Here is a 15,119-nt window from a genome sequence, read left to right on the forward strand (position 1 = left end):
TAAGAAGTACATCAAATCTACAATGGGTGGGTAGAAGGGGTGGCGAAGGGTTTCTGGAGGAGACACCCATATTTATTCATTAGGCCAAACAGCAGCTGGGATGGGGGAAAGAGGGGGAAAAGGAGAGAACAGAATGAGTCTGGACGGAGCAGCCCTGAGCAGAGGAACAGCATTAGAAAAGCCAGGGGAATAAGAGGCTGAACCTGGTTCTCAGGCAGGGAGACATAATCAGCTCAATAATACCAACGCATCTAAACACAAGGTGCTTTCTCCCAAGAAAATAAATCAAACATAACGTCTCTGTGGTTCACAAAGAAGGGAGAGTCTTTATATGGAAGGAAACAGGGAGAAGTAACACAGCTCCAGCCCAGGGGCAATAAAGATCAACAAGACTTAGGCAAATTAGCTAACAGGTTCTCATGACATTATTTTAAAGGCTGCAGTTCTCATGTATAGAAATAATTTCCAAATACATGTGGAAGTCATGGCTGCCCTTTTAAGTGATGAAGACTCCATTATGCTTAGCAAGCTATTTTGTCAGAGCATCAAACAATACTCATCTTTAACCATTCCTCCTATGGACAATGAGATGCCGGTGATGGCTTCCAGCTTCAAATGAATCAGCGCTCACTGCTCAGGGCACATTACTGCCTGTGACCTCTTCCCCTGCCCGTGCCTTGACCTTCTCCCCCTCCCGCGTTATTCCCTGCCTCATGCCTGTGAGCATCTCCCATTATTCGTGAGCGGTGGCTCTAGAATTTAGCATGAGGAGGGCTGCCCCTGATAGATGTCTAACATGACTAATGCTCTTAATAATCCCCAGTGGGACTCTGCCATATTCTTCCAGCAGGATGAGTCGTTGGATGACAAAAAGAAATTCTATGTGCTTTACAGTAAAACATAATGAAGATGAGAAATTTCTACATGTAGAAATATTTAACTTACTCAGTAATTAGTAAGAAATGACCGGTTTCAGTCTTTTTTTTTTTTAAGACTTAACAAAAGTTTCCTCATATATTTTTAGCTTTGCAGTGTATCTTGAACACCTGAGCGGATTATCCCATTTCTGTGTTGGCTAAAGTTATCCTCTAATGTTATCCAAATGTTATTCTGGAAACATGTATGAATTATGCACAAGGTTTCCTCACAGAAATGCTAGATATGCTCTTGAAAACTGTGCATAAATCAATATTTTGTAAATTAAATAACATTTTTCACTGACAAATTATTTCAGAAATGCTTTATTTTCATTTCTGGTTAATATTCAATTGGCAATGATTCCTGACCCTTTAGATTAAACTTCTCTGTTGATAATATTTCTGTCAAATAGCTAATGATCTATAAACAAATAATAAAACAAATATGGAAAACTAGGCTTTAGAAAGGATCCTGTAATAAATTTTTAAAAAAGATAAAAGCTTCTTTGCAATTCAGCCATAGCCCCAATTTTATTTTTATTTCTTCAGATTTTTTAAATGTGTGTTCATTCTCTGTAATTCATATGCAACACAGTGGTGTGTCTCTTAATAGCAATCAGTAAACCTTTAGATTGTCTGTGTTGATAATTTCTCTTCTTATGCAAGAACATATTTATTTATTCAGTTCATCAGGGACTCTTCGCTCATCAAAGGGCTTGTGGTTTTGTTTTCTTTGTTTGTTAGCTTTAGGACAAAAGAATAAACATAAACAGTCAAACTGATCATTTTGCCAGGCTTAACAAATACAATTTGTAAATGTAAATGACTCAAATAAAAGCAGAAGCTTTGGGTTAAATAGATAAGCCATTATGTAACCATTTAGCTAGTAACAATACAGGAAAGTCAAACACCAGAAAAGTAACAGCTTCCAAAAGGCTGAAGACAGCAGACAGTGAGGGATACCGACACATTTAGAGTAGGAATAAGCAGCAACAGACAGGTCGGTTCTGTATGGGGATGGATGACATAACACTGCAGATACAAAATGGTGACCTGTGGGCCACACTTGGTGTGAGGACTTGGAATTGTTGTTGTTATATTATTATTATTATTATTAATTCAGACTTAATTGTTCCCACTTTTCAGTTGGGAGACTTTACCTTAAACATAGATTTATACCTTTTCTTAAAAACTCATAAGTCTGTCTATATTAAGTCCACATGGCCCCATGGCAACATCCAGCCAACCATCCCTTAGACCTAATACACTGCCTTCCTTACACAGGCCCTATACAGGCATTTCAGTTTTCAATCACTATAAAATATTATCAGAAAAGAAAAACTGAATCTCATAAATTTTCTTTTGTTTATCTTCCCTGCCAAGAATCGTCATTTTATACCAGGAAAGGCAGTTCGAAGATGGTTTTAGTGGGAAATGAAGGTGGGAAGGTAAGTATCTAGCTTATTAATGCATTTTAAATCTCCTGCTCCAGAACAGCACTCCACCTCAGGAGACTGACAGAACTTTCAGAGAAAATGAAATATTTAGCTGAAAACAAGAAAAAGTTAAAAGGTATCTAAATTTTTACTGGGAAAAAAAAAAAAAAACACAGCTTCCTCAAAATTCATGTTATACTTTAGGACCTTGACAAAATAGATACTAAAAACAACATAATCGAGGGAAATGACTATCAAATGAGGAAAATTAGAAGAAAATGAGAATCTCGTATGTGGAGAACAGAAAATTTAAAAAAGAGTATACTGTCTTCAAATACTGAAACAGTCTCACATAGAAACTGGACTAAATTTACCATGGGTAGTTTGGAAGATAAAACAGAGGCCAATAGGACAGGAAATAGAATTGGGTTTCGGCTTACTTGCTGAGGAAATTTATACAAAAATTAATGGAATAAATTAATAAGTGAAATAAAGGGAATCATCCATGCCATGAGGAGATAGTTCCTGTCACAGAAAGTAATGAGGGTAGGATGAGAGCTATGTGTTCCAGGTACTGCGGGGGGGGGGGGGTAGGGGGAGCACAGAGATAAAGCTGATGTCCTAAGGTACCGTCCCAATGATCCTCTGATAGGTTAAGAACAACAATACACATAAGATTATATCTAATTCTATCTGCACACTGCTATCCATACCCTCAGAGAATATGCAAAAAAGTCTTAATTTCTAAGAATTATGGCATCAAATTTATATTTATTTTATATCCCCTCTTCTCCATTTGGTGGAAGCTCTTTATGGTCTAAACAGAGGCTCACAGAGCAGTCACGCTTACCTCTATTAAATTACCTAACGGGCGATCAACCATTTGGCATAAATTCTTTAAGTGCAAGGAGTGAGTAATTTTTTTTAATAGTTTTTTGTTGCCCGGTAAGATTGATTAAATGAATGAAAGAATGAAGGCTATTATTAAATAACGTCCTCTAAAATATAACAGTGTCACAAGTGAAATTCTCTAATAACCAGTGGCTGTAAAATCTAAAATCTACCTCTTCAAACAGATTACATCCATTTTTCAGATCACCACTCCTGGGTGCACCTCTCTAACACTTTGCCCTGCCCAAGAAGATATTCCATTCTTTCTCTCAACACTGTTCGGGAACCTACTTATTTCACAGAGACTTTGCTGACTAAGTAAATTCCCTCAATCTTTCGGTTCCCAAAGTGCAATCATATCAAAACATCTTTCCCATCATTTCAAAACATCTTTCATTCACATAGTGCCAACAATTCACTAATGTGATTCAACGTTCATTTTCCTGTCTATATATACACAACTTGGATGTTGTATTAAAAGCTATTACACAATATCAGGTATGTCTGAAACATTCTGTAAAGTGTCTAATAGCAACAAAAGTAGACAGCTGGTTAAACAATTTTTGATTTTTATCAGGATTGATAATCTTGATTTGATCTAATCAAGATAATCAAGATTGAAAGTCATTTACTGAGGAATAAATAATGTTATTAAGCCCCATTAATAATAAACAAGTAGCATTATCAAATACAAATGGTGAGCTGCAAAGCAATGAATACACAGAAATGAATTTATTATGAAGTATATTTTAAGACAAAGTAAAAATCTTCAGGCTATGACCTCAGGTTTCATATAAGGGAGGGTTTTAGATATGATATCATTTTGATCATTGGTAAAGAGTAAGGACCTGGGAACATTTTCAATCGCATTGAGAATAAAATGTAAATGTACCACCCCACCCACACATTTGGAAATAACTTTGGAAGACCATGAGCTCAGCTGAGATAGCCACATCTACAAAATCAGAGAACAACCTCCAGTCAGACACGTTTATTTAAAAGAGTAAGAAGAACAAAAGAATACCATTTTAAAAACCGACCATATTACTTCTGAGAGGGTATTGATTACCATACTGTTTCTGAGACTTACTATAGACGCTGGCAGATTTCATTCACAGGGATCATGTTCACCAAGGCTACATTCTTTGTTTTCTAGAAAACTTGCCATCTGAGAAGGAGACATCTTTAAAGGAACAGTAATCACAGATTCTAACCAAGATGCTGCCTAATATGTTTTTATAACCTGTAACATTGTATCACTAAATAAAGTATTTTCAAGCTCAAAAAACAAAAATTCAACACCAGTTTCTTAGAGAAATTAGATCCCAGAGATAGTATATTCCTTTAAAAAAAATGTTGGGGGTGGGGTAGATTTGTTTGTTCGCTCATTATTCGTTTGTTTGAATAGAGGTACTGGGGATAGAACCCAGGACCTCGTGCATGGTAAGCATACACTCTACCGCTGAGTTACATTCCCCCTCCCCAGTACTGTCTATATAAATTTCTATTCACCTACCCAACTGAGCCATCATAAAACTTGCTGGGTTCTTACCATCTCAGATTTCCTCCACTAACTGAACAGCAATGCATTCCACTAACCTAAGTTATGGGGCTGGACTTCACTTTCTGTGTTCTGTGAGGTATACTACCAGGGTACATTCTTTTTGTGGGTTATCATGTGACAAGCAGAAGAGGGGAACAATCAGATATACCAAAAAAATCTGACATCCAAACAAGAACTAAAACAGTTTGGCAGCACAAGCTAGCTCCCTCACAAAAAGGCATCTTAGCCTTGTTACGTACACATTTTATACTGTTCCATCTACAACCATTTTCCTATACAGGAACCGTGTAGTATGTATAATGGTGAAGAGAACAAATTCTGGGATCAGACAGGCTGGTTCCAAATCCAGACTCCACCACACCAGCTGACTGAGCTCAGTCAAGGAACTTAACTTTTCTGAACCTCATTTTCCATATTGATAAACAGGGATAAAAGCAATGCATTCATTCCTAATGTGGTATTAAATAAGAAAGTATGAGAGCACTGTGCCTGGCAGACAGTAAACACTTTACAGACTTTATAATTATTGGAGATATTATTATTTATTCCCAGAGCTTCAGGGTTAGTGCACACAGTTAGGTCCATATTTCATCATTTAACGAATTACTTGTTTTTTTCATCATCAGTCTCTCTCTCTATATATATATGTATATACATGTGGTTATTAAAACATTATGTTCAATTTGTCAAATACAAAATGATGAAAGGGTAATTCTGAATATGAAGTCCCAGGAAAGGATGAGCCCCTGGAATTGAATGGCCCTTAGCAGTAGAAAAGATCAAATAATAAAATGAATTTTGATTCCTCTCTGACCATACTGAATCTTAAAAAAAAAAGCTGCCCTCATGATGCTTCTACTGAAACCTAATTATTAATTGATGAATAGCAACAATTTTGTCCGCTAAATGACCCTCCTCTCTGTGGAGGCTCCAAGCAGAAGCCTCTGCCTGCCTCATATTTTCCTTCTACATGTTTTGGTATGGGCAATATATTTACTAAGTTCATCAGTTTCAGCAAATTCTAGTTCCAAACTTCATACCAGATTGCTAAGGACATTCTCACTTTTCTTCAAACAGGAGGGAGGAAAACAGATGAGCATATCTCCCACAGCTTGTACAAGCCAGTTTACTTTATTTAGACAACTTGCTAACTGAACGGTCTGGAGACACTGAAATTACTTCCCAAACTAGGTGACTAAAGTAGTTTAAAGCTACCCAGAGGTGTGTAGTTAGCACGTACAAATGTGTTGTAACTCACTTTGTTATATGAACAAGCATCATTTTAGTGAAGTTTCCTGGTAATAAAAGACTGCCTTTTAAATCAAGCCTGAGCAAACAAAATCAGCTTTAGATCTGTGAAACTAAAAAGTATAAATTTCATATTTCTTTTGCATAGGAAAAGGAATTGCAGGCAGATACTTTTAGCCAAACAAAGTTAGTACATTGTTAGTGGAAGAAAACAATCACACATTAAAACAGAAAATATTGACAGCAAGTACGCGTGTTATGTAAGTTCGGAGATTAAATTATGAGACTTAGTGTACCTCTTTGCCACTATGGGATGCCAAATGATCTTGAAACAGGCAAGTGTTATTTTTTGGACCCAATTTCCTTTCAAACTCTACCTGGGATTGCTAATGACGTAAAAGTACCTCAATCACATGAGTAGGGAAACTAAAATCAGGCGCCTGTTTCCTCTTCTGCTAACATCCAAGAATGAGTTTACCAAGTTGATATTTTTTTCCACAACGGTACATTAATTATGAGCAAACACAACATGCTACAAAGAACTTTATGGTCATATTAAGTAAGCAATGTCTCTCGTTCTGCTCATTGAAATTTTAAGTCAATCAGAGGATAACATATACCTAAAATAATGTGTAAAGTACTAAATGGTTGTTGCCTGTAAGAATTTTATTACTCTCAAAATACTTTTCCTTGCAGTAAAAGAAGAATCTACAAGTGCCAGGCATACAAACTCGTTCTCTGGTATTGTCAAGCAGAACCTCTTGCAAATAATTTTGGGAAAGTTCCAAGGACTCCATGTTCCTTCTGTGGCTGATTGTGGATAAGTTGTCCCTGGTTCTCAGGGAATGTACTGATGAGCTTTGAACTTGATATTTTCTGAAATCTAATCAAGAGCATTTTAGAAAAGTGTGACCATGAACTACTAGTGCTTTAAAAACATGTTTTCTAGTCAGGAAGACTAATATGATCGAAAAAATAGATCCCCAAGATACACTGTATTATTAGCAATTGACGCCTACCACTTCTTACACGCTGCATATAAATCACTTACTTGACACCAGAAGAATATATTCCCACTTAAGACAGAACCACATTGCTCTGTTGACATTTGCTTGTATCCACTGGTGGTGCTTTTAACGCTTCATTTAAGTGTCAAACTAGGTGACAGGCATTTAAGCCTATGGACTATTCAGCATCAAAATCACAACCCGAGAACCTTTTCGCCAATTGTTTTAACTTCTATACACCCTCCTCCAAATAATAAAATGAATTAACTAAATAAAATAAACAGATATTCCCTTCTGGCTCTAAGCAACAGAGAGCTGTGAATACTGCAGCCTAACTTCTCTCACGGAATGAAATCAGAAAGATATGCACAGTCATGCTGTTCAAAATATTGTTTTATGTGTGGAACAACACTGTCATAAGATGCTTGGAAGCCAAGTAAAATCACAGAAGTAAAAGAATTTGGAGCAGTCTGTTTTGGCTTAAGGGAAATGAGACTGAGCTCTCCCATGAAGCATGCAACATGATACCCTCCAGCGTTAGAAATAGCCTTTTGGATGGCTAAAGAGAGAGAGAGGGAGAGGGAGGCGAAGAAGTGGAGATCAAAGCTAACTTCCTGTACTCTACAGATAATCTTTTTTCTTCCTCTTCTTCAACGACAAGATTGAAGGAAAGGGCTGAAGGTGGAGGGAGAAGGGGAAAAGGAAACCATACTAATCCAGAATTGTAAAGAAAGGAGGTGGCCTTTGATCTCCACAGGATGGCAACTTTATTGGCTCTGCATAAGCAGTTTCCAACCAGCTGATCAACCAGGTATTAACACTCAACCCTTCCATGATCAGTAACCATGAAGTGGGTCATCTGTGAACAGCAGTCAAGCAGAAGGCTCATTTACTACTAAGCAACCACCAGCCCATGTCCAACACAGAGGGGAAGCAGCAATCCCAGGGGAAATGATGGTCTCTCCACAGGCTCTTCCCTGATAAGTACCCAATTATTTGCCTTGGGACTCAGAGCAAAATGTTTCTTCAAGTGTGCATGAATGAGGATGGCATTCATTTTTCAAAATACAACTTGGAATGCTGTATATCTGTGTTTCTGCAACACCAGTCATCATTGTTTTGACTTCTGTTCAGTTTCTTTTTTGAAGCAGGCCAGAAAATACAGACATGATAAAGGCTGGATGCAGGTTGGTTGAATGCAGAGAACTGAATGTCTTGCCTGATGATCTAAAAATTTAACGACCATTTACTTAATCGCAGGATACAAATGCTTCCCTTCCAAATTCTCAAGTGTTAAAAACCACAGTGTTTAGGGGGGATTTGGGGGACATGTTTTAAATAAAGAATGATTGAATCATAATCTTTCTTATTTTAATTCTTCATTTCTCTCTTTCAACTAGGAAAATGTATGATGGCTAAGGGTTTTGGAATCAGTTTGTTTTAAATCCAAGCTCATTCACATCTTCTAACCTCTCCTGATGTAGTTTCCACAACCAAAAACTATAAATATGTATATATTTATATAAATATATAAATACTAATATTAGCACCTATGTCACAGGCTTCTTAAAAGCATTAAATAAGATAATGGTGCATGTTCAATGAGTGAAAGCCATATCTTCATAGCAAGGGTTGTCGTCACAATCATGAAGTTTCTTAGGGTACACCAGAAGTTGAACTTGATCTCATTTTTTAAAATTATTTCTTTCTTTCACTTTACTGGTCTCTTCTAAGCAAAAAAACATTGTAATATGGAAGGTAACTACTTAGCTTTTCACTCCTGTGTAAATTGAGGTAGTCAACATTCTAAACTCTATCAAATTTAGCTTAAAAAAAAACCATTGTCTGAATTCATTAAAGATTTAAGCATGTCTCAAATCACTTCTTTGTTTTAAAAAATGTCTAGTTCTTTAAATAGTTGTTCAACATAGAGCACACACACTGATATCAATTTTTCAAGAACCCACTTTTCAGATTTGCTTTATGTCCTCTGTGTGCTCAGAGGGTGCACTGAGATTTGGCAGCTCTGTCTACTTCCATACCCACTCCTCCTATAGTTTAAAATGAGTTTAATTCTGGATCTGTTTCTACTATACCTCTCTGGACTTCTGCCTCTAATTTCACATTTTTTTTTCTTTTCTTATTACCAAATTTCTTAATTTATTCTACAGATTACCTTAGGCCTAGTTTTAAACTGAGTAACAACTTTTGATTTCCTTATATTTTTCTATAAGAAATTGTGCATGGAAGGCAGTTACACTTTTGTTTTAAGAATCAAATTATTTTTAAAAGGGCCAGAAATTAACATGAGCATTACTCTAGCATCTTTTGTTAACACAGAAGATGACTATATATAGACTCAACTATTTATGATCTTCATTGGCAAGATATTATTCCAAGTTTCCTTCCAGTCTTATTCTTGGTGTCTAGCATTTTAAACTATAGATACCTACTCCATGTACAATAAATGAAGAACCAAACAAACAAGTGTGATTATAGGTTTAAAATGTAGCATTTTGTACCACATTAACTCACACAAGAATATTTCATTTGTCATAGTGAAGACTAAGGGAAAATCTCACGTAAATTTACTGTTCTAAGACATTTTAGCCATAAATATCCTATGTATTAGAGGGCCCGTTATCAAGAAATGGGATGTTTTTAAAAGATGTCACAGTATTCAGATAACTATACTTGAAAGCTAAAAAGTTTATAAAGAAATTAGTAAGAAGTTATTGGAATTACCAAAGAATCTTGCCAGTTAAAGAGAAAGGCCACAGAGCCAGATAGGTGGCTCACACAGTGAAACTTACTTTTAAAAACTTCCCTCTCCCCAAGAGAAAAAGACCTCCCCCTCCCCCCAAAAAAGGAGAAAAGAAAGATAGCACTAGTGATTCTCCACTTCATTTGAAGTTCAGATCACATCCTAAGTTTGAACTAAAATTTAATCACATCTTCACTTAGAAGCAAGTTTTAGCAAATGGAGTTGAGGAAAGGAAGTCCATAAAGGAAGAATGTTTAAATCAGTTCCTGAGAGATCACACAGATTTTTTTTTTCCCAGTGCTATCCCATCTGCTCCCCTCACCAAAAGTCTAGCTCTCCGTAGAAAAGAACTCAAGTATACAAACAGTAAAGAAATGCACCGGGGGAAAAATGAATTTCTAAAGAAATTGCCATGTTTTTCCAAAATCTTAGTTTCCTAGAATAAAGAGATATGTATTGTAGCATTAGGTTAATAAATAAAAGTCTACAAAGGGCAAACATACAATATTTGATGTTATGTATGACATCAGCTCATCAACGTGAAGTTTATAATCTGTTTGAAGAAAACTATAGGAGTTTGTTAAGTTGGCAGCCAGGTTAAAAAGAAAAAGAAAAAAGACCTGACAACCAGTAGATGCTTTTACAGGTTAAATCTTGTTGAAGGTACCTTACCCCCTCAGTACACTTTGATTTATTTAAACTCACCACATTTCTCTTAAATACACTCCATTAACAAGTGATAGGCTGTGATCTTAGGCTTGAGGCGAGATATGAAACACAATCTTTCAAGAACTTCATTCATTCCCTGTCCAGGTGTTTTGAGCCCGCCCAACTCTACTTACTTATCTGAGTTCTGTGAAGTTTTATTCAAATCAATAGTGGGGCTTAAGAATAGCACACTGTCATGAAATCACCCCAGCAGCCCAATAATTCAGCCTCCCCAAGCAGGAGTGAAAGTCATCGGAAGACTGATAAACAGCTACAGGTTAAATATGAGACAGCATCTCACAAAGACACCTCTGACCTGCAACCTGGCCGATGAAGTAGATAACCACACCTACAGGAAAAACTTGGATTTAGTAAAATCATCCGTGGCTTAAATGGAAATCAAATTAGAAAAACAAAGCTAGATATCATTTGAGCTTTAAGATTATAAATGCCTCACATCTATTTAAATTACGAACTTCAGGTACTAAGTACTAATCAAAGTTTTAAACCTGAAAGGACGGTACACACACTCCAAGATACTGCTCTCAGTGAAGACAGAATTTGTACGCTGACACGACCAGCTTTCAGTGATACCCTATTAGTGTGACCCTATCTTTAATCTACAGCCACGATAAAAAGTCCCAACATATACAAACTCAGCTCAAACAGTGACTAATGACCATTAAGCCCCCTATCTTCAGTAATCTGCCCCTCCAGTCATTTATCACACTGACACTTCACTTTACACACGTGAATAAACTTTAACTGAGAAGGTGAATCAACAAAAATCTCAAAGGTATCTGAAGCTGTAAATTAAACTAGGAGTAGACCTGGCAAAGAGAGACAAATAGAGAGATCAGAACTTAATGTTTTTGATTTGCATCCTTGGCTGGTCTTGGGGGTGGGGAACTATTCAGTCATTCAGATCTGCAAATTAAGAAAAAAACCTATGTTACAGAGACCGGGAGCTGGAAGAAGAGGCAGCCCCAAAGAGTGTGGATCCTTTATACATCCTTCCACTGTGACATAAAGGAAAACTTCTGTTTTCTCTTTTCTTCAAAGCACTAAGGAATTTCTTACTTAAGTTTTGTTGCAAATCTTTCTTTTAGTCAGAAAGCATATCTTGTGGGCTAAAATTATTTTAGAGGTTTATTTGCTATCATTCAGTTGACGTGCACTTTCCTTTTTCTTCTTCATACTTCATTAATTTAAGTAAAATCTCTGGTCAAAATATAAACCATAACCATGGACCACAAAAAACTCAAACCAACCTTCAAAGCTGTTTCATAATCATGCAAACTAAGTGACTCTAACCTATAGGCCCCGATGCAATTTGAAGCCCAGGACACGACTATAAAAAATTCCCTGAGGTACACCGTGCGTGTGCGTGCTTTAAGGCTTGAAATCGGATCCTTGATTGAAACCAGAATCTACTAAAAGGAAAGAAAGAAAGAAAAATTGAGTCGTGGCTCTACTGCCCCATAGTAAAAAAGTTTCTTAGGGAGTTTAAGAAAACTATTTGCAAGGAGATGCCGTGTTCGCCCTTGGGTCAAACGTATCCCACCGCAGCATCCTTCCAACACGTCACATGGAGAGTTTCGGTACTATTTAATGAATCCCCCGAATCCGAAATTCAGCCTTGTTTCAACCCTTACCAATGAAAATTCCCAGGCAACTAAGTGTTCCCTTTCAGATACTTGAAACTGCCTGTTTTCCTTCTAAACTCAGCCAGGCAGAGTGGCTAGTTTATATCCTACCGTAAGAAGGAGTTATTTCCTGAAGATTCTTCAGAATCGAATTTAATTACAGAGTTTGGTTACATAAAACAACTACTAATAACCCCTTTGCTCGGAAGAGGAGGGGCGAATTGGCGGACCAGGTTCAGGAATCCTGGCGTGTTTCTGGGCCACAGCTCCCCGGGCGCACATCTCCCTTCCCGAGGGAAGCAGCCGATGGATGAAACTCACTTTGGCTCATCCTGAGGGCCCAAGCTCATCGCCAACCGCTGCCTCTCCCACCCTTGCGCTCAGATGTGCGTTTGCCCAGAGAGAACTGGGCGTGCCTCGAACTTGGCAAAAGGCCTAGGTCAGCGAGGAGGCTTGGGGGGTCTTGGGGGATGGGGGGTAAAAGGGACAACCCAAAGTGCGAACTAAGAACCTTTTCGTCTAAAACTCCTGCCTGGGGTCGAGCCCCTCCAGTCTTAGAAGGGAGAGGTCGCCAAAACGCAGTTCGGGAGTTGATTTTGAAAAGTGAAAGAGGGGTCGTGCAGAGAGGAGTGAAGAGTGAAAAAAGACGCGGGGTTACCTGAACAGAGACATATTAATCCAAAGAGGTAAAAGTGAGCAGGCTCCGCGATCATTGTCCTCGGGTAGATCCTGCATACAGTCTCATGCCAAGAGGAGGGAGTAGAAATGGGGTCCCCAAATTTATGAAGCCACACACCACACACTCTATACACAAAGGCTTAATATAAGCAACGTGGGTCAATCCGCCAGGAGTTTTCAGGGCAATTACTTGTCCACCTTTCCGGACGCTTGTCAGTATCTCAAAGCCCTTTGCAGACTAAGAATTCCAAGGTTTGCTTTCTCTGGCTCCAGGGTTTCCGAGGAGGCTCGGCCACTTCCCAAGGACCATCCAAAGCGAACAACAAAGAGCCGAAGCCGAAGAGCAGTTGTGCGGTTTCCTGCCTCCAAGGTCTTGCGGAGCCTCCCAGGGTGCGCCCCCACACTGTGCGCCTGAGCGCCGCGGCAAGGGCCGGCGCGGCAGCGGCAAAGTTGGGGTGTGAGAACAGATCAGGAAGGGCCGGAAAGTGCTTCTCGGTCTATGGGCGAGCCCAGTCAACAGCTGGCCACGCGAGGCGGCGGCAAAGGCAGCCAAGGCAGCGGCAGCAGCTCGGGCGGACCGGCACAGGGTGCCGGGGGTGTGCCTGGGTGACTAGGGCGCTGGGGGAGAGCGAGTGGGCGGTGCAGCGACAGCGGTTGCCTGGGCGGGCTCTTGTTCCCATCACTTGGGGGATGCAGAGGGCACTGAGAACAGCAGCAGGTCCGCGGACACGGTCACGCCTCCCCGGCGCCCCCAACCCGGCGCAGCGCTCACCATCGCCCCTGGCCCCTCGCCCGCAGGGGCGTGCGCGCAAGGCACCCCGAACTCTCCGCGGCTGGGAAGCTGGAGCCCAAACTTCCTGAGGGTGGCTGCCCGCAGCCCTGGCTCGCGGTAGCTGCAGAGAGGCAGCTCCCGGACCTCCCTGAGGCGGCGGAGAGGAGCGAGGAGGATGCTGCTGCGGGTGGGAGCGACGGCCGCCGCGGCTCACCCGAGCCTCGCCGGGATCAGCAGCGTCTGAAGTTTCTGCTCTCACGCTGCCTCCTCTCTGGCTCGGTCGCTTGTGGGTTTCCCCCACCGTCCCCGCGGCTCCTAGTTTCCTCCCTCTTTTTCCCGGCCCGAGAATACTTAAAGGGGACGCACGGTCCTTTCCATGCTTCACTCTACACTCTCCAGACGCTGGTCTGGCAAGTTCTGCTCGTTAATACTTCCATCCACAAGCCAGGGTGCCCGACTGCGCCCTCAGGTGAGAAACTGCTCAGGATCAGAAATCCAAGCGAATGGGAACTTGTCTTGTTTCTCTCGCCACCCCTAGCTCCCCTGCACCTTTCTCCAAATGGAACCTCCCAGCCAAAGACTTCAAAAATCCTCCTGGTCCAGCTTAACCTCTTCCCTACCGCTTCCAGGAGTTGGAACAAACTCTCAAATAACTCTACCTTCACCCTTCTCTATTCTCATTGTTTTTTTTAAATCAAATATGGACAAACAATCCTTTAGGACAAGAGGTAGAGAAATAACTATCTAGAATATATCAGTAGATGGGCACTTTGTTACAAAAATCATTTCATTTTAAATTGTAGTTGTTGAGGCGCCTGTAGAAAAGCAATCCAATTAGAAGGGTGAGGGGCTGGGGTGGGGGTGGGGGGGCGGCTGGGGACTTTTTTTTTTCTTTTTACTTTTTTTTCTTTTGGAACGAAGAACCGCTCCTTCAACTTCATTGACTCTTAAGTATCAGAATGTTAACAATGGGTAAGGAACTAAGGAAGAGGGACAAATCCAAGAAACAGCCTTGACTACCTGGGAGTTTGCGGTTATAGAAGTAATTAAGCATTTCAAAACCAAAAGGCGTGGGCTTTGACACCCTGTACACCTCGCCCTGAAATCCCAACCTACCAGTTACTAACTCTGAAACCAGGCCAAATCTCAGTTTTGTTTTCTGAAAAATAGGGACTCTTGAGATATTCACACATTATACCCACAGCAAAACAAATCTGGCACATCTGACCTGCATTCTTGCATTCATTCATTCATTCATTCATTCATTTTTCTTTCTACTAAAAAGACACTGTTTGTAAACCACCTGAGATATGGTGTGTGGCCAATAAATGGTTGATACTGGTATTTAGGGTTATTATACTTTTTAATAAATAATCTACCAAGGTGTGTCCAATAACTTCAACATGCTTCTTTGTTCTCTATCAGGATATACCAGAACCTGTGTTCAGTGTTGTCTCTGCAGAGGAGGATGTCTGACAGAGGGAGGGG

General features: G+C 39.8%; 1 protein-coding gene across 7 annotated transcripts in view; it reads right to left on the reverse strand.

Moving 5' to 3' along the window:
- ROBO1 (roundabout guidance receptor 1) overlaps positions 1-15,119 on the reverse strand; it is a 1,017,320-nt gene that overhangs the window by 368,697 nt on the left and 633,504 nt on the right. For 3 of the 7 annotated variants that reach the window (XM_074361434.1, XM_074361432.1, XM_074361427.1), the window contains exon 1: positions 12,840-12,971. The exons of the other annotated variants lie outside the window; for them this stretch is intronic. In XM_074361434.1, coding sequence (XP_074217535.1) covers positions 12,840-12,894 — 55 coding nt within the window. In that variant the 5' untranslated portion in view covers positions 12,895-12,971. Of the gene's footprint in view, positions 1-12,839; positions 12,972-15,119 lie in introns of those variants that run through there. 7 annotated transcript variants of the gene reach the window in all.

The sequence above is a fragment of the Camelus bactrianus genome, chromosome 1, assembly GCF_048773025.1.
Source record: "Camelus bactrianus isolate YW-2024 breed Bactrian camel chromosome 1, ASM4877302v1, whole genome shotgun sequence".
In the NCBI taxonomy this organism is placed as follows: Eukaryota; Metazoa; Chordata; class Mammalia; order Artiodactyla; family Camelidae; genus Camelus; species Camelus bactrianus.